The sequence below is a fragment of the Balaenoptera borealis genome (assembly GCF_965194805.1).
Source record: "Balaenoptera borealis genome assembly, chromosome: 14".
NCBI lineage: Eukaryota > Metazoa > Chordata > Mammalia > Artiodactyla > Balaenopteridae > Balaenoptera > Balaenoptera borealis.
Window position 1 is genome coordinate 26,286,635 of NC_138875.1, and position 21,030 is coordinate 26,307,664.

A 21,030-nucleotide genomic window follows, 5' to 3' on the forward strand; every position below is an offset into this window, starting at 1 on the left:
CCTTCAACTGCCCTGTTGCAGTAGAATAGCTTGACTATCAAGTAATTTCACACCATATGATATAATAATGGAAGAGCGAGGGACTTCCCTCGTAGTCCAGTGGTAAAGAATCTGCCTTCCAATGCAGGGGACGTAGGTTTGATCCCTGGTCAGGGAACTAAGACCCCACATGCCATGGGGCAACTAAGCCCAGGCGCCACAACTACTGAGCCCGCGCAAGCCACAAACTACAGAGCCCACGTGCTCTGGAGCCCATGCTTCGCAACTAGAGAGAAGTTCACGACCACAACAAAGAGCCTGCCCACTGCAACAAAAAAAAGATCCCACGTGCCACAATGAAGACCTGATGCAGCCAAAAATATAAATAAATAAATAAATAAAGTATTAAAAAAATAACGGAAGCACGAAATCTGGCATTTTTGTTATATTAAATACATTTCTGTTTCTACTTCTGGGTTGGCCAGATAAATACAGAATATGTGTCATCCAAAAGGCAGGGCAGATGAGTACTGCATTTAGAGTTAATAATGTGCTATTAAAACTACATGTGTCAGATTTCCCTCGTGGCACAGTGGTTAAGAATCCACCTGCCAGTGCAGGGTACACCGGTTAGAACCCTGGTCTGGGAAGATCCCACATGTGGAGCAACTAAGCCCGTGCGCCACAGCTACTGAAGCCCACGCACCTAGAGCCCGTGCTCCACAACAAGAGAAGCCACCGCAATGAGAATCCCATGAACCACAACGAAGAGTAGCCCCCACTCGCCACAATCTAGAGAAAGCCCACACGCAGCAACAAAAAGACCCAATGGAGCCAAAAGTAAATAAATAAATAAATTTATTTTTTTAAAAAACTACATGTGTCAAATTATTTCATGCATACTGCAAACATAAGGTGTATCACAGTTAGGACAGTGTTATGGTCTGAATGTTTGTGTCCCCCCAAAATTCATGTTGAAATCTTGACCCCTCCAAAAGTGATAATATCAGGAGGTGAGACCTTTGGAAGGTGCTTAAGTCATGAGGGTAGAACCCTTATGAATGGGATTAGTGTCTTATAAAAGAGGCTCCAGAGAGAGCCTTAGTCCTTTCCACCACTTGAGGACAGAACAAAAATGTGTCAACTGTGAACTAGGAAGAGGACCCTCATCTGGCCATGCTGGTGCCTTGAACTTGGACTTCCCAGCTTCCAGAACTATGAGACATAAATTTCTATTGTTTATAAGCTACCCAGTCTATGGTACTTGTTATAACAGCCTGAAAAGACTAAGACAGTGTTGACATGCCCAAGGGCCAAGCTAGATTATGGGCCTAAAATATTTTGGTTTCTCCCATAACCTTCCAGGAATGACTTGGCAGGTAAAAATCTCCTACTGTCTGCTTTCACAGATCCCATTTTTCAAGGGTTAAGAGAGTGATTTGGTTTAATCTTGGTGATAAACATTTGCCTGGGCCTAAAAACAGAGAGAAACAGGGGACTTGCTCGTGGAAGGTTTCTGTTAAAATGTTCACTGAGTTTAGTGTGACAGAAGAAAACAAGGGCCATCAACCAACAGGTTTGTTGGTGCCCAGTGGAGCCAGAGTCCGTCTGCTTCCATGCATATAGCTCTGGGTACAGTTTAGGCCCTACGCACATCTAGAGGGCAAGTCCCAACCTTTCTGGATAAACCAGGTCAGATGCACATTCCTACGGCCCCTGATTTAGAGTTTCTCTTAAATTGTATATGTCGGCTGGGTCCAGATATTTGTCCTCCTTAACTGTGTTTCCCACCCCCTTCCAAGCCACACTCTGGTGGAGAAAGACTAGTCTGTGTCTGTGGTTCATTCCTCTCTATTCAGTATTTCCTGTGGAGTGTTGCCGAGTCCCAGAGGTAGGGCAGCCATGACTGCTTGGAGGGCCTGAGTCTGCCTCTCCAGGTGGGCTGAAGGTAACTTTCCAGGTGAGTGATCTTAAGGAACTTCAGGACAGTGACCTCCATGAAGGCTGATGGTTTCTGGGAGGTCATGGAGAAGGACAACCTGCTGCCATGCCACAGACTTCTTTCTCACCCTAGTCTCTGGGTTCTAACCATGAGGATTTCAATAAAGAAGTCATCCACCTTCCACTGAGACCCTGATGGAGAGGATAGGCAAACAGGGGTCTCGTACCTGTTTGGCCCAATCCTAATGACCTTGAGCAAGTTACCAACCTCTATGGCAGTGTTTCTCAAAATAGCACTCACCAAATGCCAGGTTCAGAATTACCTGCTGCAGATCTGGGCCCCATCCCAAGCTGGCTGGCAGAATCCGTCTCTAGGAGTGGGCCACACTCACATTTGAGAAACAGGGCCTAAGGGCTCTGACTTTATTACCTGTCAAATGGGACTAACACAGGCCATACATACTTAATGAGACTCTTAGAAGGATCAAAATGGTGTGGTGTATGTAAAATAGTACATGGTCTGGCTTACTGATTAGGAGCACATTTGGGATCCAAACAGATCTGTGCTTGAAGTCTGGCTTTGCCACTTACCTGCCGTGTGGCCTTGAGAAAAAGTATCCTCTCTGAGCCTCAGTTTTCATAATCTATAAATGTAGATAATAATGCCTAGCTCATGGGAATCACATAAGGATTAAATGAAAGCACATATGTAAAATGCTTCATATATGCCTAGCACATGGAAAGTATTTTAATCATGGACATATTTTTCCTTCTCCTCAAAAACTATCTCCAACATGAGTCAGAGTACACTTCCTGTTTTACTAGTACAGTGAGTCTCACGATGCTCTTCCTACAGAACTTCCCAGCTCTGTCTTAAGTCTTGCCTTTCATAAGCAAGTGCCCAGGCTCTCTCAGTCCTGTTAAGCCAGGCTTGTAAATAGTTACTAGCCTGTTTATTTAGGACTAATAAATATCTTTGCTTTCTATGCCATTCCAAAGAGTTGATTCTCTCCTATTTCTCCCCCCTCCCCTCAATTTACAGACCTAAACTATGGGGGAATAGTCCTGCCACTGAAGACACCCTTCAAGAAAGCTAAAAATATTTTTAGCATATTAACAGACAGTTGATATGTAAGGGTATATCTTCACAGTAGCTGGTACTATGGAGGGTTGCAAAAGAAATGAAAGGTAGGCAAATTGCATGAAGCGAGGTTAGCTTAAGTTGACCCAGGCAAATCCCTAGCAGCTATGCTCCTTAAACGGGGCTCCTTTACCTTTGTTCTCAATATCGCAGGTCAGAAAAGAAGAGGGTAGGGGCTATTTGGAGTGGAGCTTGGACAAAAGCACTTGATAAACAAGGCCACCTCCTTGTCCCAAAGCCAATTCTAAAGTCTCCATCTGATACTGTCAGGAAGCCATCCTCCCCCAGCAGTCAATTCCTGGTAATACAAAAACGTACTTATTTATCCCACTGTCAACAGAAATAAATTATATCCTACCTCCCTGTCCTTGCATTAGGGAAGGAAGAAATGAAGGAAGATAATCTACTTCAGTTGTAATTAACACTGGGCATGAGGGACCTTTCCGAAATGTTTGGCCCAGCAACTCTCCCCCCCACAGTGGATAAAAACGCCCTCATCGGGTGAGAGCTTTGGAGGTCCCCCCTCAGACATCTAACTGGATTCCAAACCCGGAAATCCTAAGACCTGTTTCCTGCGAGGCTTTCAACTTACACGCATTTCTGATCCCATTGCTGCCCTCCTTCATTTTAGGCGCCTTAATCGCCTAGGTAGGGATCCAATTTTTATACTTTCAAATCACTCAGGGCTGGAGAGAGGCCCTTCTCCAGGCAAATCCCGCACGGCCGATCCTCGGAGCGCGAGAAGGCGCCGTTGCCGCAGAGCCCAGGGCCAGGGCCGCGCGGTGCGGTGAAAAGTAGCAGCAAGCAACACACACGAAACCTTCTGCTGAGCCTTGGATCAGGGACCTAGGTCCTCGCCCCTGTGCGCCACACCAGCCAGGAAGCTCCCGCCCTGCCTCTGCCTTCCGGTGCCCCGTCCACCGCGAATCTCCAGAGCGGAGACCACCCTGGGCCACGGTTTCTCCCCAGACGACTCCCGGGAACCCAGGGAGAGCGAAGCTCGGCATGACCCCTGTTCTCAGAGTACCCAATCTGAGAACGCTGGGTCCCGCAGCATTTGCTGCCTCTAGGCTGAGAGAGGAAAGCGGTGGGGCGGACTGAAAGTTAAAGGCCTTATCCTCCGCCCCTCCTAAGCTTGCGAACCGCACAGAAACTAGTCAGAGAAGCCCGGACTCGCGCCCTGAGCTTCTTGGACGCGACCCGGCTGGACTGCGGGATGCAATGCGCTCCGCGAAGAAGAAATCCAATCCATCCACTGGCCTCCAAGAGGAGCTGCCGCTTACGACAGGGACGAGAACGGCCCGGTGCCTGCAGAGGCACTGGCAACCCTAAGAAGAAGCTTCAGGATGTGGAGGGCAAAAGGCCTCCGGCACTTCCTCGAGGCCCAGGGGGCAGGGGTAAGGGGTCCGCACAGACAGCCAGGGGAGTCCAGGTGCGCCTGCGGGAGGCGGAGCCAGGCCAGCCGCTGCCCCGGGGGAAAAGTTCCTACCTAGGGGGGCGCGGTAGGCCGCCGTGCGGTGCCAACTTCCCCCTCCCAGCGAAAGAACGCGCCCAGAGCAGGATTACAAAGAGGGCGGAAGACCCTTTTCTAAACCAAAGCCTCACCGCATAACACTGGCCCTTCCCTTCTCTTTGGAAACTCCACGCTGGAGCCTAGGGACCTACGAGTTCCTACCCGAACCGTGGGACGCTCAGAACACGCAGGCACTTTCTTCCAAGAACCCGTCGCGGAATGGAGACGGGAGGAGAGGGGAACGATTCGAGCTTGAACTGTTTGCACTCTGTCCCTCGATTATTAAGTGGAAAGACTAGGAGGGTTCTCTCGTTGCCTGTGCGTGACTCATTCTGCAACCCTCTGTCCCCATTTCTCTTCCATAAAGAGGGCCGGTCTCAACTGCCAAAGTTCCAAATGTGGCCATAAGCCCAGCCCTGCTCCCAGGCGTGGAGTAGAGATCGAAAGACGGAAAAGAAGAGGTCTGAGTTTCCCGTTCAGAAATCCACTTCTCTAGCCAGCAGTCTCCTCCCCCCACCTCCAATTCTCCAACCCCAACCCCCGAAAAAAATATCACCGTCTGATTTATATTGAAGCTTCTCCCGGTGAGAGGGTCCCGAAGCTTGCAACGGGTAGCCAGAGCTGGGCGCTAAGGCCAGACTTAGATTTTTCTCCAGAAGCTAGTACAAAGTGGAAGAAGCAAGGGGGGCACCACACCCGGAAACTAGATTTGACTTTGGGAGTGAAAAGCCCATGTAATCCGGAGACTTTCTCCCCCAGTGTGGTCCAGCCCCACACCACCACCAGCCACCCAACAGGTTTGCAAACCCTGTTTCAAGCCCAGGAAACTTGATCCCCGTGCATCTAGGAGAGGGGACTCTAGTGCGTGAGGTCACTGGGTCGCAAACCTGACTTGCTCAAACGCAGCCCTAGGGTCGGCTGCGGCTTGCGGGCGTGTCGACTCTGCCACGCACAGTCGGTCTGGGTGCCTCCCACCCGCCAGCGCCGGGCTGTTCTCGTAATGAATTACTAATGAGTTAAAATTGGGCAGCAGGCTTAATTAAAGCGTAGAGGCAATGTGTTTACCACATTGTAATTGAACTCATTAGGGCTATGGCTTTTTGTTTTTTAAGCAGCCGCCTTCCTTCTCTGCGTCGAATAATCTATGGGAAGCGTTTATTAGAGAAGGAGGGGGTAGCGGAGAAACAGTCCATCAATTCTTTCAATGTAAAAGACAGGATGAGAATGGGGGGAAGGGTAAAACCTCTGTTCCGTGGATGTCTCGGTGGAGTCAGGGCTAGACCGAGGCTTCCCAAAGTTCCAAGGGTAGAATGATCCGATGAGCGCCCCGGCATTTGGGAAGTTGCCAAGGGAGGGACCAGGCCTGAGCCAGAAAGGCTGCCTTTGTAACACCACAGTACTCCCAAACTCGGCCTATATCCCCACCATCCCCGGCCAAAGCGCTGGACTTCGACTGGACTCCCTGGCTGGTGCTCGCCCTTCCAAGCGTCTGACGCTCATAATGAGATGGATTCTGCTAACTTTTCTTTTAAAAGCGGCATATGAGTTTGTCCCTAAAGCTTTCCTCCCTGGTAGTGCTGGGAAGGACTAATTCTCCTTTCTCCAGTTTTCCCAGCACCCCTCCCCACCCGCTGTTCTGAAGATGCACATTGGGTGCCCAGGATCAGCGCCCCCTACGAAGCCGTCCCTCCCCCGCCCCGGGCCTGACCTCACCTCAGGTGGTCTTTCCCCAGAAGACTGGGAGAGAGTGCTGGCTTTTAGTGCACTGCCCTCGGGCAACACAAGTGAGGCGCACCTGCGCGCCCTGGGATAACACTTCTGGCAGGGAGCCCAAGCTGCCTGCCCGGCCTGCATGCCCCCAGAGCAAATTGTTCCCTCTTGCCCCTGGCCCCACTCCAATTATCAGGTCTCCAGCCCTCGCCTCCTTTCCCTTCTGTTTGTACCCCTGGGCGTGGAAGGGTGATGGGTGGGAGGCTGAGGTTGGCGCAGGGCTCCTCTCCTTGCCCTGCCCTGCCTGACCAACAGGCGGCGTCAGAGACCTACGTCTGGGCTGGGGAGTGGGGGGTGCGGATCTTAGCAAGCTAAGCCGAGAAGCTGGGCTCGAGGAGAGCGACCCTCACCCCAAACTTACGAACTTGCCCGGGAAGCGAGTGGGAAGAGCTGGGTGTCTGCGGAAGACCACACAGAAGGGGAGAGTCAGGACGGGACAGAGTCGCAGTGGAAAACCCGACCGCGAGCGAGAGTGCAGAGGACCGCGGGCGACGGGCCGCGGCAGCGGATCTCGCGCGGGGGGAGGCGGCCGGCGCCGCGGGAGTCAGAGAGCGGCAGTGGAGCCGCGGAGCGCGAGGCAGGCGGGGTGGACTGAGCGCGGAGGGCTGAAGACCGCGAGGGCGGCGCAGACAGGTAAGTGGCCTCGTCCTCCGCGCTCGGCCTCCTCTCCTTTGGGGAAAAATGGGTTGAAAGGGACTCCAGGAACTTCTGACCGCCGTCACAACCCCACAGCTGACCCCTACCTCCTCCCCTCCCCTCCCGCTTTAAACGCGCACCCATTCCCAATCCCCACCCCTCACCGTTTGTGGATTTTGTCAAACTCTCCCACCCTGTCCATCCCTCCTCCTCTCTCCGCCTGACCCGGGAGGTTGAGGTAAACTGTCTCTAATTTGTTGCTAAAAGATTAACTGCAGAGGGCAGGTCGATTTGATTAAGGCAATTAATCTTTGGTTACAATGTTCTAGTGTCATTTGCGTGCGTGGGGGTGGGGGAGGGGGACCGTATAGAGAGAGAGAGAGAGAGAGAAAAGGCTAACGAGACTTCTTGGAGACGCTGTGGAAAGAGGCTACCCTGCCCGGGACTGCGGCCACGTCTTCGCTCCCACACCCCGCAGCCCCAGAGCCCACGCGCGGTTTCAGCACTTCCAAGCCGGACAGCGACTCCCGAGAGCGCGCCTAGTAACTTCCGGGTCCCGTCCCTGGAGTTCACACCTGGCAAGGAGAGGCAGGAGCTGACCAGGAGTTTACACTTCGCAGGAAGAGGCTGGAGCTGACCAGGAAGAAGGGTACACCCGCCCCCTTCCCCATTGCCCAACCACTGGGCTTCCCTTTCCCCACTTCAAAGCAGGATCCGGCCAAATACAGTCCCCCAAAATCCTCAAGACTCAAGCCCACCTGGAGGCGGGAAAGGGAGAAACCCCCAAACGCTCCTAGTAAAGTTCCCAAAGCTGGAGTTTTCTCTTTTCGTGAATAATTAACGCTGGTCATAAATAACTGATGGAGGCAGTGGAGAAAAGGAAGAAGGAGGAGGCAGGCGAGAGCCAGGGCGGCCAAAGAGATCGAAGGGTTTGTTAAAGGACCATTAAGTAAGCCTTGCTGGGAACGGTATTCCTCTGTAGATCGCAGAGAGGTTACACCCAGGCACCCCGGGGTGGGTAAAAGCAGGGAAGCAAAGCACCCAGGGGAGTGAGGTTGTGCTGACCAAGCCCGGAGCACCTACCCAAGACCCAGTCTCAGCACTTTACCCATTCCCTCTCCTCTATCCAGGACTCATCTTCCCAGAGCCCTTTGAACTCTAGTCATCCTCTAGCCATCTGTCATTCACATGCCCACACCCAAAGTGCAGAAGTTCTGGGCTAGATAGTAGAGGCCCAGGGGTGAACCTAGGCTTTGCACTCTGTCAGTTCTTCCCCAGCCTGTGGCAAGTCCTGCCCAGTCCCAGTTTGCAGGCACCTCCCCAAAGCCACCTCCTCACTCCATCCCAGACCATACCATTTCATTCTTTTCAAACTGGTCCAAAATTTTGGGACTTCAGCCTCTTGCTTGTTCATTCTCATCTTCCTACACCAAACCTTGAAGAACAGGGTAGTACACACACACACACACACACACACACACACACACACTGCTCCATGCTCTTCCCCTGCCCCTCCATCATCTCCAATTCCTGACTTCCTTTGAGGGCCTTAAGCATGCTGACCTCTGGCACCTTGTGTTTGCCCCAGCTCTGAACTGAGACTCTTAGGCAGGGGTCTCAGAATCTGGAAGAAAGCCTAAGAGGAAACCCTTGCTCCTAGGTTGGAGGCCCATTCCAGAGCCTTCTGGCCCCTTTAGGAGACACTGGCCTCTCACCAGATGGCTAGCCTCAGATGGCCAGTGCATGCTTTCAGAGTGAAACTCCTGAGGGCCCTTAAGCCAAGCATCCAGCACAATCCTTCACAGGGCCTCACTGAGTCCATTCCACAAGCAAAGCCATGTCTTGTCTTTTCCTAGTGCAACTTGGGATAGGCCCTGGGAAGAAAATATTGTAGACTGTAGCAACTACCACTGGCTGTGAGGTTGGGCTCCCACCTTTTTGTAACCTTTCCATTGGTTAACAGCTTCCACCACCCCCACTTCCCTAAGGACCAGCTCTGAATATACCGAAGGCCAGCCTGGCTTTTCTGGGTGGGAGCAGAGAGTAGCTTCCAAAGAGGAAGGTTGGTGGCCAAGCCTCAAGGAGTCTAGATTTTTAATGAAAATTCTCTCATCTTTATGTGATATGAAAGAAAACACTAAAACCAGTTTTATTTTCTCACCCACTTCATCCCCATCCCAACACTCTCCACACCCTGAGCTCTTACCTTTTAAAGAACTGGGAAGTTCTGAATGGGGACGGGAAAAGGCAAGAGAATAGGGACAGTTTTAGGGAATTGTCTTTCTGCCTCAGTGGGGATACAACAACCCAGTAGGGTTGTGAAACTAGACAAAGTGGTGGGAGGAAATCAGATCTGGGGGAGAGGAGGCCAGCCCTGGAGCCATGGGTTGTTTACTTCTCATATAAAATATAACTCCCCCAAGCAGGAAGTTACTGCAAACATGTATCAATAATGAATGAATCTCCTGTAATAAAATACTTACATAATTAGCACAAGTCAAGTGGTTGCATTATGTTAACCTTTTGCAACTCTGAGCTGGAAAATCTTGCTCCAGAATTCCTCAGAATGCCGTTTTCATTCTCAGGAGAGGGTGAGAGCCAAGCGCTCACCCAGCTTTCCACTTTGTTACAATATGGTTTTCCATTTCTGAACCAGAATGTAAGTACTTCTGAAATATAACAGAAAACTCTCTTTGGTGAATTCAGAACAGTCATTAACATTCAGTTTTAAGTGAATGTTAACAGTAAATAAAGAAATCTCTTGATTGTACTCGTAGTAACAAAGCAATAATTACCCAGTAGGTGGTCATCAGTAATGATAAATGTATCATTATTACTGTGTGAGTCTGGGAACTCGGTTTTGGAAAGTACTTCAGACTTTTTAGTAGCATGGCTGGTTACAAAGCATTTCTTAGCCTGCAAAAGCCATATAATTTTATACACAATTTAGGTGAAAATAAATTTAAATCTGTATATTACATTTTTAATTTCAAGTTAGTAATTAAAGTTGGTTCATTATATCTCCTCTGAAACCCTCAGTGCTCATCTCCATGGTTTGTTTGTACAATTTGTTTCTAAGACACCCAAGGTTACACAGTTCTAAAAGATGGAAATTTTAATTATTTGCCAACATTAAGAGTTTGTCGATGATATCATAATGCATCTTGAAAAAGTTTGGGATTGGTTATTGTCTTTGATCTGGTTAGCTATGCTTTCACTTTGAACCTCATGAGGGAAAGCCTTTTTGCTTAAAAAGTACTTTTAAATACACAAAAATAGAAAATTCCTCTGAACACTCCCTCTGAATTTTCACTGGTTGCTATTTTTCAGGGGAAAAAAAATCAGTGACTCAGATTTCTACCCCCCTCTACCCTGGGATTTATTTTGCTATTATCTAATTTCACCTTTTGCTACCACTGAGCTAACAACTGCAGGCAGGAGGAAAGCTGAAGGCATGATGCTTATTGGGCAGCCTGAGAGCACATGATAGTTTAATAATGTATTAGCTAATGGGATCAAGCTTGATGGCAAAGTAGAAAATTTTCAAATGGGGAGGGGTGAGAAGGAAGAGAACAGGAAAGGGGGAAAAATGCCTTTATTTCCCCAGGAAATAAAATCCAGTGTTCCCTCCACCAGTGTCGCTGGGGAGATGTTAAATGTATATCTATGTCATTTTCTCTCTTGCGACATGTCAACAGACAATCTACAGCCCCTCCCCCTACTTCTACTCCTCTGCTTCCCCTCCCCAAGCTTTAAAAGATCCTGCTCCACACCCTTTCTGCATCCTCAGCCTCAGTTACACCTTAAATTGCTTCCCTGAAACAAAAGAGCCAGGTTTTGTTTTGTTTTGTTTTTAAGCCTCAAACCACATTTCTTGTTCTTGGTGGTAGTTGGAATCTTCATACAATTAAAGACTCTTTTGCATAAATCCACTGAAATACTTGCCTTAGTTTTCTCTCCCACAATCTCTATTTCTTGCTCCACTGTCTCCTTTTCCTTTTCTCCCTTTTCTCCTCTCCCTTCTTTAGGAGTGGCAATCAAAAAAGGCAAGCATCTTTCCTTCTTATTCATTATTACAGCAGCATCTTTGAGACGCATCTTTGCCAATGAAAACTCCATGTAGATGCCTATCCTTTTGTTGTGGCGGCCTAGGTTATTCAGGAGCAGAGACAAAAGCCTGAAGTGATGTGATCTAAATGAGCTCTGGGGTTTTCCAGCTGGGACCACCTCCATTTCAAAGGACCCCCTCCCTCCCAACATGGGGAGGAGGGAAGTGGCGGGGGCTGGTACATATGTGTATGCATGCACAGAAAGAGAGAAAGGAGAAGACAGGGAAGGGAGAGAGCCTAGTGGGCTATTCCTTATGCCAATGTCCCTCTTTGATGCACATTCGCAGGTGTGTTCAGGGAGCATGCATCCATAGCCTATGTGTGTCCTCAGGTATTTTGTGTTCCTTTGAATTTTATCTTGCTCAACTAATATTTGCTAAGTAACCATCAAGTATACCAAGTTCATGTTCCATTCTGGATTTTATTACTTCATGTAAACTATGTGCACATGTGAGTACTTTGCTGTGTTTACAAGTTTGTGAGGACTTGTGAAGAACTGTGAATTCTTTGTTATAAAAAAAGAAAGTCCAACAGCAAATGTTTCCATTAGTCCCTGGCCTCTGTGAACTGGTAGGGTAAGAGCTTTCTCTGCCACTGACCCAAGGGCAAGTTTTCTTGTGAGAATGGTTTCCTCTGATTAAGGGGAGTTAAGCCTTGGTTCCTTCTCCTACAGTCTTTATTTTCTTATAAAGGTGTTTGTTTGAAAGATAAGAAAGAAACTACTGATTCCCATAGTCATTGGTGCATGAGGAACTCAAGGGATCACTGGGGCAGGGATACAGTACAAAATGTGTTCATTTTCTCTTCCCTTCCTCAATTATGGTTTAGATTTTTTAGGTTTGTGCTCTCATTGTACTTCTCCAGGGATACTCTGGTCCCAGGAAAAGGGTTCCCGTTTATGGACAGTATTTATTTAAAAAAGGCTCAGAGGCCTTTCTCATTTCTTCTATGATTTCCATAATGGATGAGCTTTGGTTTGCTCCTGGTCCTTGGTTTCCTTCATATAACTCCAGCCAGAGCAATGGAGGAAAAACCGGGGAGTCTAAGCTGGGCTTGCCAGGCTGCAGAAAGCTCTTTTGGGTAGAAAGAGGGAACTGAGGGCTATCAGCAATTATTATCATTATGGCCATTACCATTGCTAATTTTTGTTATCAACTTATTTTAAATTGGTTAAGCAAATAGTAGCTAAGGTTCTGGCCACCTGTATACAAAATAAACACTAGACCAATTAGGGGACAGGATAAAATTTTAATGAAAAGGACTAAGACTCCTCCGGGGAATTTGGTTCCCTCTCTGCTCACCATGAAACTAAACTGCCTTTGAAATCTTTTACTCTGGAGCTATTAAAGACTTCAAACATATCTTGTAACAGTACAGGCCTAAGCTTGTCTCCATTCTCCGAGGAAGGTGCTTTTAAAGCTAGCATGTATTAAATGACTACTGTGTGCCAAGCATTTTACATATATTATCTTATTTAATTCTCATAATACCCCTGTGGGCTACATATCAACCTCCTCATTTTGCAGATGAAGAAACTAGGGCTTGGGGAGGTTAGGTATCAAAGCAAAATTCCACAACTAGTAAGTGACTGAGGAGGAATCTGTACCCAGTTTCAGTCTAACTGAATCTCCTGTACTTTCTGATATATGAGAATTCTTCTGTCCCTGGTAGTTTTGCCAGCCTTCCAGTTTCTTTCCGGGCCATGCAGGTCTACTTTTGCAGACTTGGAACTAATAGGGAAACCATTTCTTGCCCTACCTGATGCAGAAATACCAATGCCAAGGACACCTATTTCAGGGACACAGAAGCAGTAATATTCTTGCCGAAGAGCTGAGAATGGGGTAAGAGGGAATGAGTGAGAGAGATAGAAGCTGTTTCTTTGATCTGTAACTGTCATGGGTTCTCCAATACCCAGGCTGGGAGTAGAATGAGAGGGAATATCTGGTGTCTCTAATTTTAATGAATTTATATTAAGGCCTTTATCTTCCTTTCGTGTCAATGCAAAACACAGGCGTGGGGGTGGGGAGTGGCTGGATTTCTCAGTCCTTGTAGATGGAGCAGGTGTGCCAGAAGTACGGGGGTGTGTTTCTGTGTCGCCCCTTGCCTCTTAAGTCTGCAAGGCCATGCTGGAGCCCAGAGCCGAATCTAGGGCTCCGATGATTGCAGACTGGGAGGCTTCTTCCGGGAGGGCCTTGAACGCAGTAGGATCTGCTGCGCCACGGAGCTCTGCATTCGCGTCAGCACCGCGGACAGCTCCTCGGCTTTGCCCTTCCACTCGAACCTGGCGGGATTCCCACGCTGCCTCTCGGAACAGTCTGCTTCCAAAGTGTAGGACATTCTGGCCAGGTTTGGGTTCGCTTCAACCAATTGTTAAAAAAAACTGCAGCTAGAAACCTCCATCCACGCTGCTGCACCCGCCGCGTGCGCCTGCATGGAGGCGGCACTTCTCCAGTTCCGAGGGAGCCAGCTCGGTTTGTGGTTTTCCTTTGGGTCCGGTGTCTGGCTCCTTTACCTGTCCCTGGCCTGGGTAAACCGCAGCCGCTCGGAACGGAGATGAGAGTGGAAATGCTCTCCTCCGTGCGGTGATAGATCATGCAAACGGGTGACACCAGTTTAACCAATAAAACAATTTGAATCAATTAGCCGGCTGAGGAGAGTCCCGAGGTGTAAAATGCATGTCTGCTCGAACAGGAAAGCATTGATTAACTCGGCCCCTACCCGCTGCCTCCCGCCACCGCCTGCTCCTCCCTGCTCCCCGCTTGCCAAGGTCTCGGGGGCCAGGACAGGGACTGACAAGGATCAGGCGCCCCTGGTCTGGAAAAGGAAAATTGAAGGGCAGTGGGGAACCATCAGGAGACCTGTTCAAACTTAGGGGACAGCAAAGAATCAGAGAGACAGTGAGTGACAGAAAGTTGCTCACACACTCAAAAACGTATAAAAAGACTGTAATTCTGAAGTCCAGCTCCAGACTCATGGTGAGGATTTGCTGGAGCACGGAGTCTGGCTCTGAACAATTGTTCTCCACCTTCACCTTCCAAAACTATACTTGGCCTGACAGCTCAAACAGGCACCCCAGACTCACTGGGGAAATAAAATAAAAATGCTATTTTTAGAATTATTTGTGCAAAAGTACTTAACCTAACATCACACGTTTCTCTTTCCAGTGAAACTTCTTTGCATTAAAATAAAGTCACAGGTTTGTATGGCAGTAAGCCACGAAGCTAATGTATAAATGTTTATGTTGAAAGATGAGGTAAGGGGGTGGCTACAGGTACCACTCAGGCATGGATTCAGTCCTCAGGGTAAACAAGGATGGGAGGGAAGGCAAAGATTCATCCAGTTTCTCTTTTCAAAAAAATATGTTTTTACAGACATTTTTTTTTTTAAGTAGGGATCTGTAGGGGAAGAGGAGCCTTTTGGGGGTCAAAGATGGAAAGAGCGAAATAAAAGGGAATAAAAGCACCACATGATCTTCCTTCTTGGCAGCGACCACGCATTTTCCTGTGGTACATTAATGAGGTGATAGGACTTTTCACTTCTCCCCATTTTCGGTCTTAAAATCTGCCCCATTTTCAGGCTTTCTTTCTAGCAGCCTGGGCTCTAGGAAGTGTAAGCAAGCCAAGACCTCCCTTTGTGGGAGCTCCTGACCTCAGAGAGGAGGAATAACCAGTCGGGGCCCGGGAACCTTCAGAAGAGCAGGCTTGCAGGTGGCCTTCAGCCTTCCGCAGGAATGGATTCGTGAATGAAAATGACGCTCTTTTGGCAAATGAGCCAGGCAGGCATAGTGTGAGTTTCCCTTCTTCTAGGATGGGGGGCTTCCAGGGCACTAGGGAGGGAGCATTCAGTTGACTTCAGCCCCTTAGAACAGAGCCTAATTAGTGCCGATGGTGACTTCAGAAACTAGGAGTTGGGTGAAATATAATTTCACTGCCGTTTGAAACTTATGCCCACACAAATGTTACAATTTTCATGGCTCTGAAACTATGTTTTCTGCATATTAATTTAAAATAGCCACAATTCCTGTATCCCTCACTTTTTGTTCAATTGACTCCCTTTTGTTTTATTGACCTTTAATGAAGTGTTAAGATTTCACACTTTCACACTTGAATTTAGTGATGGTTTGTTGTTGATACTATGATGTAGTCCCCGTTGGGCTTCCGGGTTAGTGGAGGTTGTTCTTTCAACCATTTCTACAATACGACTGCCCAACTCTAAAGGCTGTGTGTTTCACCAGGCAGCAATCGAAAATTCAGCTCTGATAGTAAGGGAAAAACTTAAAAGATCTACCAATCCCACCCCGTGTAGGTATTCTTCTTAGAACGTCCTCTAAATAAGCAGCTTCTTCCATTTCTGATAAACGAGAGGTGGTCATTTTGACTCCTAATAGCTGATCAATTAGGAAGTAATATACTGACACTTCCCTATATTGTATGTGTGCTTTACTTTGGGAAGCTATAGGAAATGGTCTTTTCCCATCCTACTTCTACTTCTTCTTCTCATTAGTATTATTATTATTTCCCTTTTTTTAAGGGCATGTTTCTACATAGTTCCCTGAGAAATTTACTTCTCTGGGAGCACTGGCAACTTGCTCAAGTGCGGGTCAAGGCTGGGGACCTCCCTGCTTTCCTGTCTCACCTTTTCCTTGTGCTGAAGTGGCCTGCATGGGTTTTATAAAATGGGATGGAGAACTATTCTGAATGAAGTTGACTGACGAGTGCACACATGCACTCATTGGGGTCCTCACTTAATTGCACACTTTACAAAATAGAGAATGCCACTCTGTATCTTGTCCTAAAAAGGCAAATGTGTATCCAAAAATGAAGACATTCTCCACGCTTCCTTCCAAGTTCTTAGATTCAGCACGCTTTGCAGAACGCCACCCCCCCCCGCCCCGCCCCGCCCCGCCCCGCCCCGCTTTTCTCATTTCACAGTTTCAAAGGAGCACTGAAACTATTCTATTCTCCGGCTAACTGTGAACTGTGATTCCTATATCTTCGGAGACACAGTGAGGCTACTGATTTGCACCGCGTACCTGAGAGGTCATTCGCGAAGGAGGGTGGCTCAGAGAAATGAGGGGAGGAGATAATAACTGGCAGGGATACAGTCAATTTAGAGGCGTCCTTCTAGAATCCGGGGCCTCCAGGATCCAGGTCCCAGGGATCACGCAGACTATATAGCTTTCCACTCCTAAATCAGATCTACGGCTCCAGCACCATTGCTGCGTTTGCTCATTGGAGAGGTTGTTGGCAGTTGCGGGTTGGTTAGGTGTTAGCTTTCGTGCCTGCTGAGAAAGGATCTCGAAGCTGCTCGCTCTCCCTTTCGCTCTCCCCCCTCCCTCCCTGTAACATGCCAGCCCTTTAATGTGGAGTGTCAGGGAGACGGTGACGTCACCTTGCCCGCTGGGTGGCGTCCCCTCGGTCCGACACGAGTTCAGAGACAGAGAAAGGCGCTGTCAGACTGCACTCCACCTGGGGCTCGCCTGCCGCAGGTTTCCGCGCGCCCACACTTTCTGCGGTCGAGGGGACGCCCGCAGCAATTCAGGCGGTCATTCTCCGCGGGCCGGGGTACAAGCGCCATTAGAGCCGACGAGCGCCAGGATCTTCACGCGGAGCCCTCTGAAGTCCCGCCCGCTGGATTCCAGGACCCGCTTGGATGCTTCGCCTCCGAGCGACCTCGGAAGATGGGCCGGCAGCCACGCGCGTAAAGGCAGCTAGGGGTTACCAGGTACTGCCGGAACCAGCCGGCCCCCACTCGGCGCACAGCTCGCGGTTCATTATTTGGGATCCCGAGCGGTGGGATTTTCCGGTTAGGTTGAGGGGCAGCGGAGGGCTTCGGTAGTGATTGGTTTGGGAGCCTGGGGCGTTAAGTTGAGAGTCGTTGGCTCGTCAGTCAGATAGGGAAGTTCGCCAGCTTTCTTTCTCAGTTCAACTAACTTTTAATTGTCTATTCTTCCCTCACTCCCTTTTAAAAATCCCCCAACCTAAACCCTTTTATTTGTGTCTCTGCTCTGACAGGAGTCTCTGGGAGAGCTTGGGGTGAAAGTGGAGCAACCCAGTAGGAGACACTTCTGCCCAGTCTACAGCTGCTCAGGCTGCGGGTCTCTAGCCAGCTCCCCGCTAGGCCAGGCCCGCCGCCCGCATTGCCGTTATCCCAGGGTCTTATGAAGATAATAAGAATCTTGTTTGGGAGGGGAATGAGGATTGAAGGACCATCTGGCAAAGTTAGGGCTGGTTATATCAGGCCCAGATATCACTGTGCCATTTAACACCCCGTCCCCTGGAAATATTGTCTTTGATCCATCCGAAGTGACAAGCCTGGCTTTCGTCTCGTTGATCGCATTGAGGTTTGTTCACCCTTCCTGGAGGCCACAGAACGTAACGAGAGCTGAGGATCCAGGGGTCAGAAGGGCAAAGGTTGTCGGGATAGAGGTCACAGGGGCCCAGAGAGGACCAGGATATGACAATTTGGGTAAAGGGGTACACTAGTGTATTCACTGAAATCTCTGTAATAACAAAATCCAGTGTCCTTGGCGGAAAGTGGTGATGCGACGGCCACCGGTGATTTTCCAGGGCAAACGATAGTCTTAGCAGCTGCCCTGGACAAGTAGCTGTGCAAAGGTCACTGTCAGTTTCGCAGGGAATGAGCCACTTTGCTTGTTTTGACTTAGCAGTGTTGTCACAAAGGTTTCTTTCGCTTGCTTTTTCTGTATTTTCAATTTACTGGCTGTTTTCCCCCATTAAGTATCCCGTTGACCAGAGATGACAGGAATTTTACCGCAGGCCCAACCCTGGGCTTCTGCTTTCAGTGCTCCCGCAGATTACCTAGTCCAAGGATTATTCCTACCGTGGGGCACTTCCCCCCACCCCCAATAAGGTAAAGAGATATCTACATAGATCAGAAAAAGAAATGTCACAGAAAGTGGTTCACCTTTCAACTAAATTTGCCTTTTAAAGCCCATCAATAATGACCCCCAAGAATTGTTCAGTTTCTTTGCACTGTTTCTGGGCTTAACACTCTTGCCTGTACTTATTTGCTCATTGTCATGGAAATGACAGGCAAACAGTTTTTGAATATCTTCAAGTGTACAACTTCATCTTTTAAAGCCACCTATTGGAACCGGAACCACTCAAGTTTAGCAAGCGGCTTTTTGAACCCTTGAAAGTGAAACGCCTGTTTTGGTGCAATCTTGCATATAGGTTTGTACATTTTCCCCCAAAATTTCTAATTAAAGTATCAAAATATCTAATGGCAAAGATAAGGGAGAAGGGATTTCGTTTTGCTTTAATGAGCTGTGTCTCAACGAGTAGTGAATTTCCCTCAAGGAAACCACAGATGCCACAAAAATTACTTTTTAAAAGGTTTGGGTTTTTTTTTTTTTTAAACCAAAATCAATCTATTTTCAAGCAAATGCGACTGGTCTCTCTTTTAAAATTTGGGCTTCAATGGCTAAGCCTCAGTTTTCCATAACTTTTATAACCTGTACTAGTTACAACTGTCATCATTACTTCCTAATTTATAGCAGGAGTGCCATTTTATTCTAACAGCTTCTATAAATTGGGGATAAGGTCTTGAGTTTCTTAGGAACTGACTTTTTAAAAATTTACTTTGGATATTTAGAACCGAAGAAAAGCAATTGCAAATTCCTGCATTTCCAAAGGATGACCTTGAGGAAATTTAAGAGATGACTTCCTTGTGTCTGAAACTTGGTTCCTTTGCCCAGTGATAATTATATCTTAACCAAAGCAAGGAAGTGATTATAATTCTTCAGTTAGCGACTCAACCCACCCCTCTCTTTGTAAACTGAAAAAGCTCTAGTCAACGCTTTCTCCTTTCCCTTCCAGTCTCCAAGGCCGACCCGGAGGGCTCGGCCCGGGTTTCCGCGGCGGAGGAGATGGCTTCCAGCCCGCTGCCGGGGCCCAACGACATCCTGCTGGCATCACCGTCGAGCGCCTTCCAGCCCGACGCGCTGAACCAGCCGCGGCCGGGCCACGCCAACCTGAAACCCAACCAGGTGGGCCAGGTGATCCTCTACGGCATTCCCATCGTGTCGTTGGTGATCGACGGGCAGGAGCGCCTATGCCTGGCGCAGATCTCCAACACCCTCCTCAAGAACTTCAGCTACAACGAGATTCACAACCGCCGCGTGGCGCTGGGCATCACGTGCGTGCAGTGCACGCCGGTGCAGCTGGAGATCCTGCGACGCGCCGGGGCCATGCCCATCTCATCGCGCCGCTGCGGCATGATCACTAAGCGTGAGGCTGAGCGTTTGTGCAAGTCGTTCCTAGGCGAAAACAGGCCCCCCAAGCTGCCTGACAACTTCGCCTTCGACGTTTCGCACGAATGCGCCTGGGGCTGCCGCGGCAGCTTCATCCCCGCGCGCTACAACAGCTCCCGCGCCAAGTGCATCAAATGCAGCTACTGCAACATGTACTTCTCGCCCAACAAGTTCATCTTCCACTCCCACCGTACGCCCGACGCCAAGTACACGCAGCCGGACGCAGCCAACTTCAATTCGTGGCGCCGTCATCTCAAACTCACAGACAAGAGCCCCCAGGACGAGCTAGTATTCGCCTGGGAGGACGTCAAGGCCATGTTCAACGGCGGGAGCCGAAAGCGCGCGCTGCCCCAGCCGGGCGCGCATCCCGCCTGCCACCCGCTCAGCTCGGTCAAGGCGGCCGCTGTGGCAGCGGCGGCGGCGGTGGCGGGAGGTGGGGGACTGCTGGGCCCGCACCTGCTGGGGGCGCCCCCGCCGCCGCCCCCGCCACCTCTGGCCGAGTTGGCGGGCGCGCCGCACGCGCATCACAAGAGGCCGCGCTTCGAAGACGACGACGACTCGCTGCAGGAGGCGGCTGTCGTGGCCGCCGCCAGTCTTTCGGCCGCTGCCGCCAGCCTCTCGGTGGCCGCGGCCTCCGGCGGCGCCGGAGCGGGCGGGGGTGGCGCGGGGGGCGGCTGCGTGACGGGCGTTGGCGCCGGCGCGGGCGCGGCGGCTGGCGCCAAAGGGCCACGCAGCTATCCGGTCATCCCGGTGCCCAGCAAGGGCTCGTTCGGGGGCGTGCTGCAGAAGTTCCCAGGCTGCGGGGGGCTCTTCCCGCATCCTTACACCTTCCCGGCTGCAGCCGCCGCCTTCGGCCTGTGCCACAAGAAGGAGGACGCGGGCGCCGCGGCCGAGGCCCTGGGGGGTGCGGGCGGCGCAGGCGCGGCGCCCAAGGCCGGCCTGTCGGGCCTCTTCTGGCCCGCGGGCCGCAAGGACGCCTTTTACCCTCCCTTCTGCATGTTCTGGCCTCCGCGGACCCCGGGCGGGCTTCCCGTGCCCACATACCTACAGCCCCCGCCGCAGCCGCCCTCGGCGCTCGGCTGCGCGCTGGGAGAAAGCCCGGCCCTGCTGCGTCAGGCCTTCCTGGACCTGGCCGAGCCCGGCGGCGCGGGCGGGAGCGCCGAAGCGGCCCCCCCGCCGGGTCAGCCCCCTCCGGTCGTCGCCAACGGCCCGGGCTCCGGCCCGCCGCCTCCTGCGGGCGGCGCGGGCGCTCGCGACGCGCTCTTCGAGTCGCCCCCGGGCGGCAGCGGCGGGGACTGCAGTGCGGGCTCCACGCCTCCGGCCGACCCGGGCTCCGTGTCTGGGGCTGGGGCCGCGGCCGCCGGAGCGTGCCCCGTGGGTGCCCGAGTGCCCGCGCCCCACCACCCGCACCTCCTGGAGGGGCGCAAAGCCGGCGGAGGCAGCTATCACCATTCCAGCGCCTTCCGGCCGGTGGGCGGCAAGGACGACGCAGAGAGCCTGGCCAAACTGCACGGGGCGTCCGCGGGCGCGCCACACTCGGCCCAAGCGCATCACCACCACCACCACCACCACCCGCACCAACACCACCACCACCATCATCCCCCGCAGCCGCCGTCACCGCTGCTGCTGCTGCCCCCGCAGCCCGACGAGCAGGGTTCCGAGCGCC

The 21,030-nt window shown here is 50.7% G+C and overlaps 2 protein-coding genes across 8 annotated transcripts in view; one reads left to right on the forward strand and one right to left on the reverse strand.

The window, feature by feature from the left end:
* LOC309610446 (uncharacterized protein) overlaps positions 1-15,916 on the reverse strand; it is a 174,984-nt gene extending 159,068 nt beyond the window's left edge. For all 7 annotated transcript variants that reach the window (XR_014233943.1, XR_014233944.1, XR_014233945.1 and 4 more), the window contains exon 1: positions 3,654-15,916. Coding sequence is in view for 4 of the 7 variants with exons in the window: in XM_082353365.1 (XP_082209491.1) it covers positions 3,654-3,671 (18 nt within the window). In the remaining 3 variants the exon portion in view is untranslated. The remainder of the gene's footprint in view (positions 1-3,653) is intronic.
* Positions 15,917-16,035: 119 nt separating this feature from the next.
* SKOR2 (SKI family transcriptional corepressor 2) overlaps positions 16,036-21,030 on the forward strand; it is a 49,802-nt gene continuing 44,807 nt past the window's right edge. Inside the window, exon 1 of the mRNA XM_082354646.1 lies at positions 16,036-21,030. This exon is cut by the window's right edge and continues 542 nt beyond it. Coding sequence (XP_082210772.1) covers positions 18,981-21,030 — 2,050 coding nt within the window. The 5' untranslated portion in view covers positions 16,036-18,980.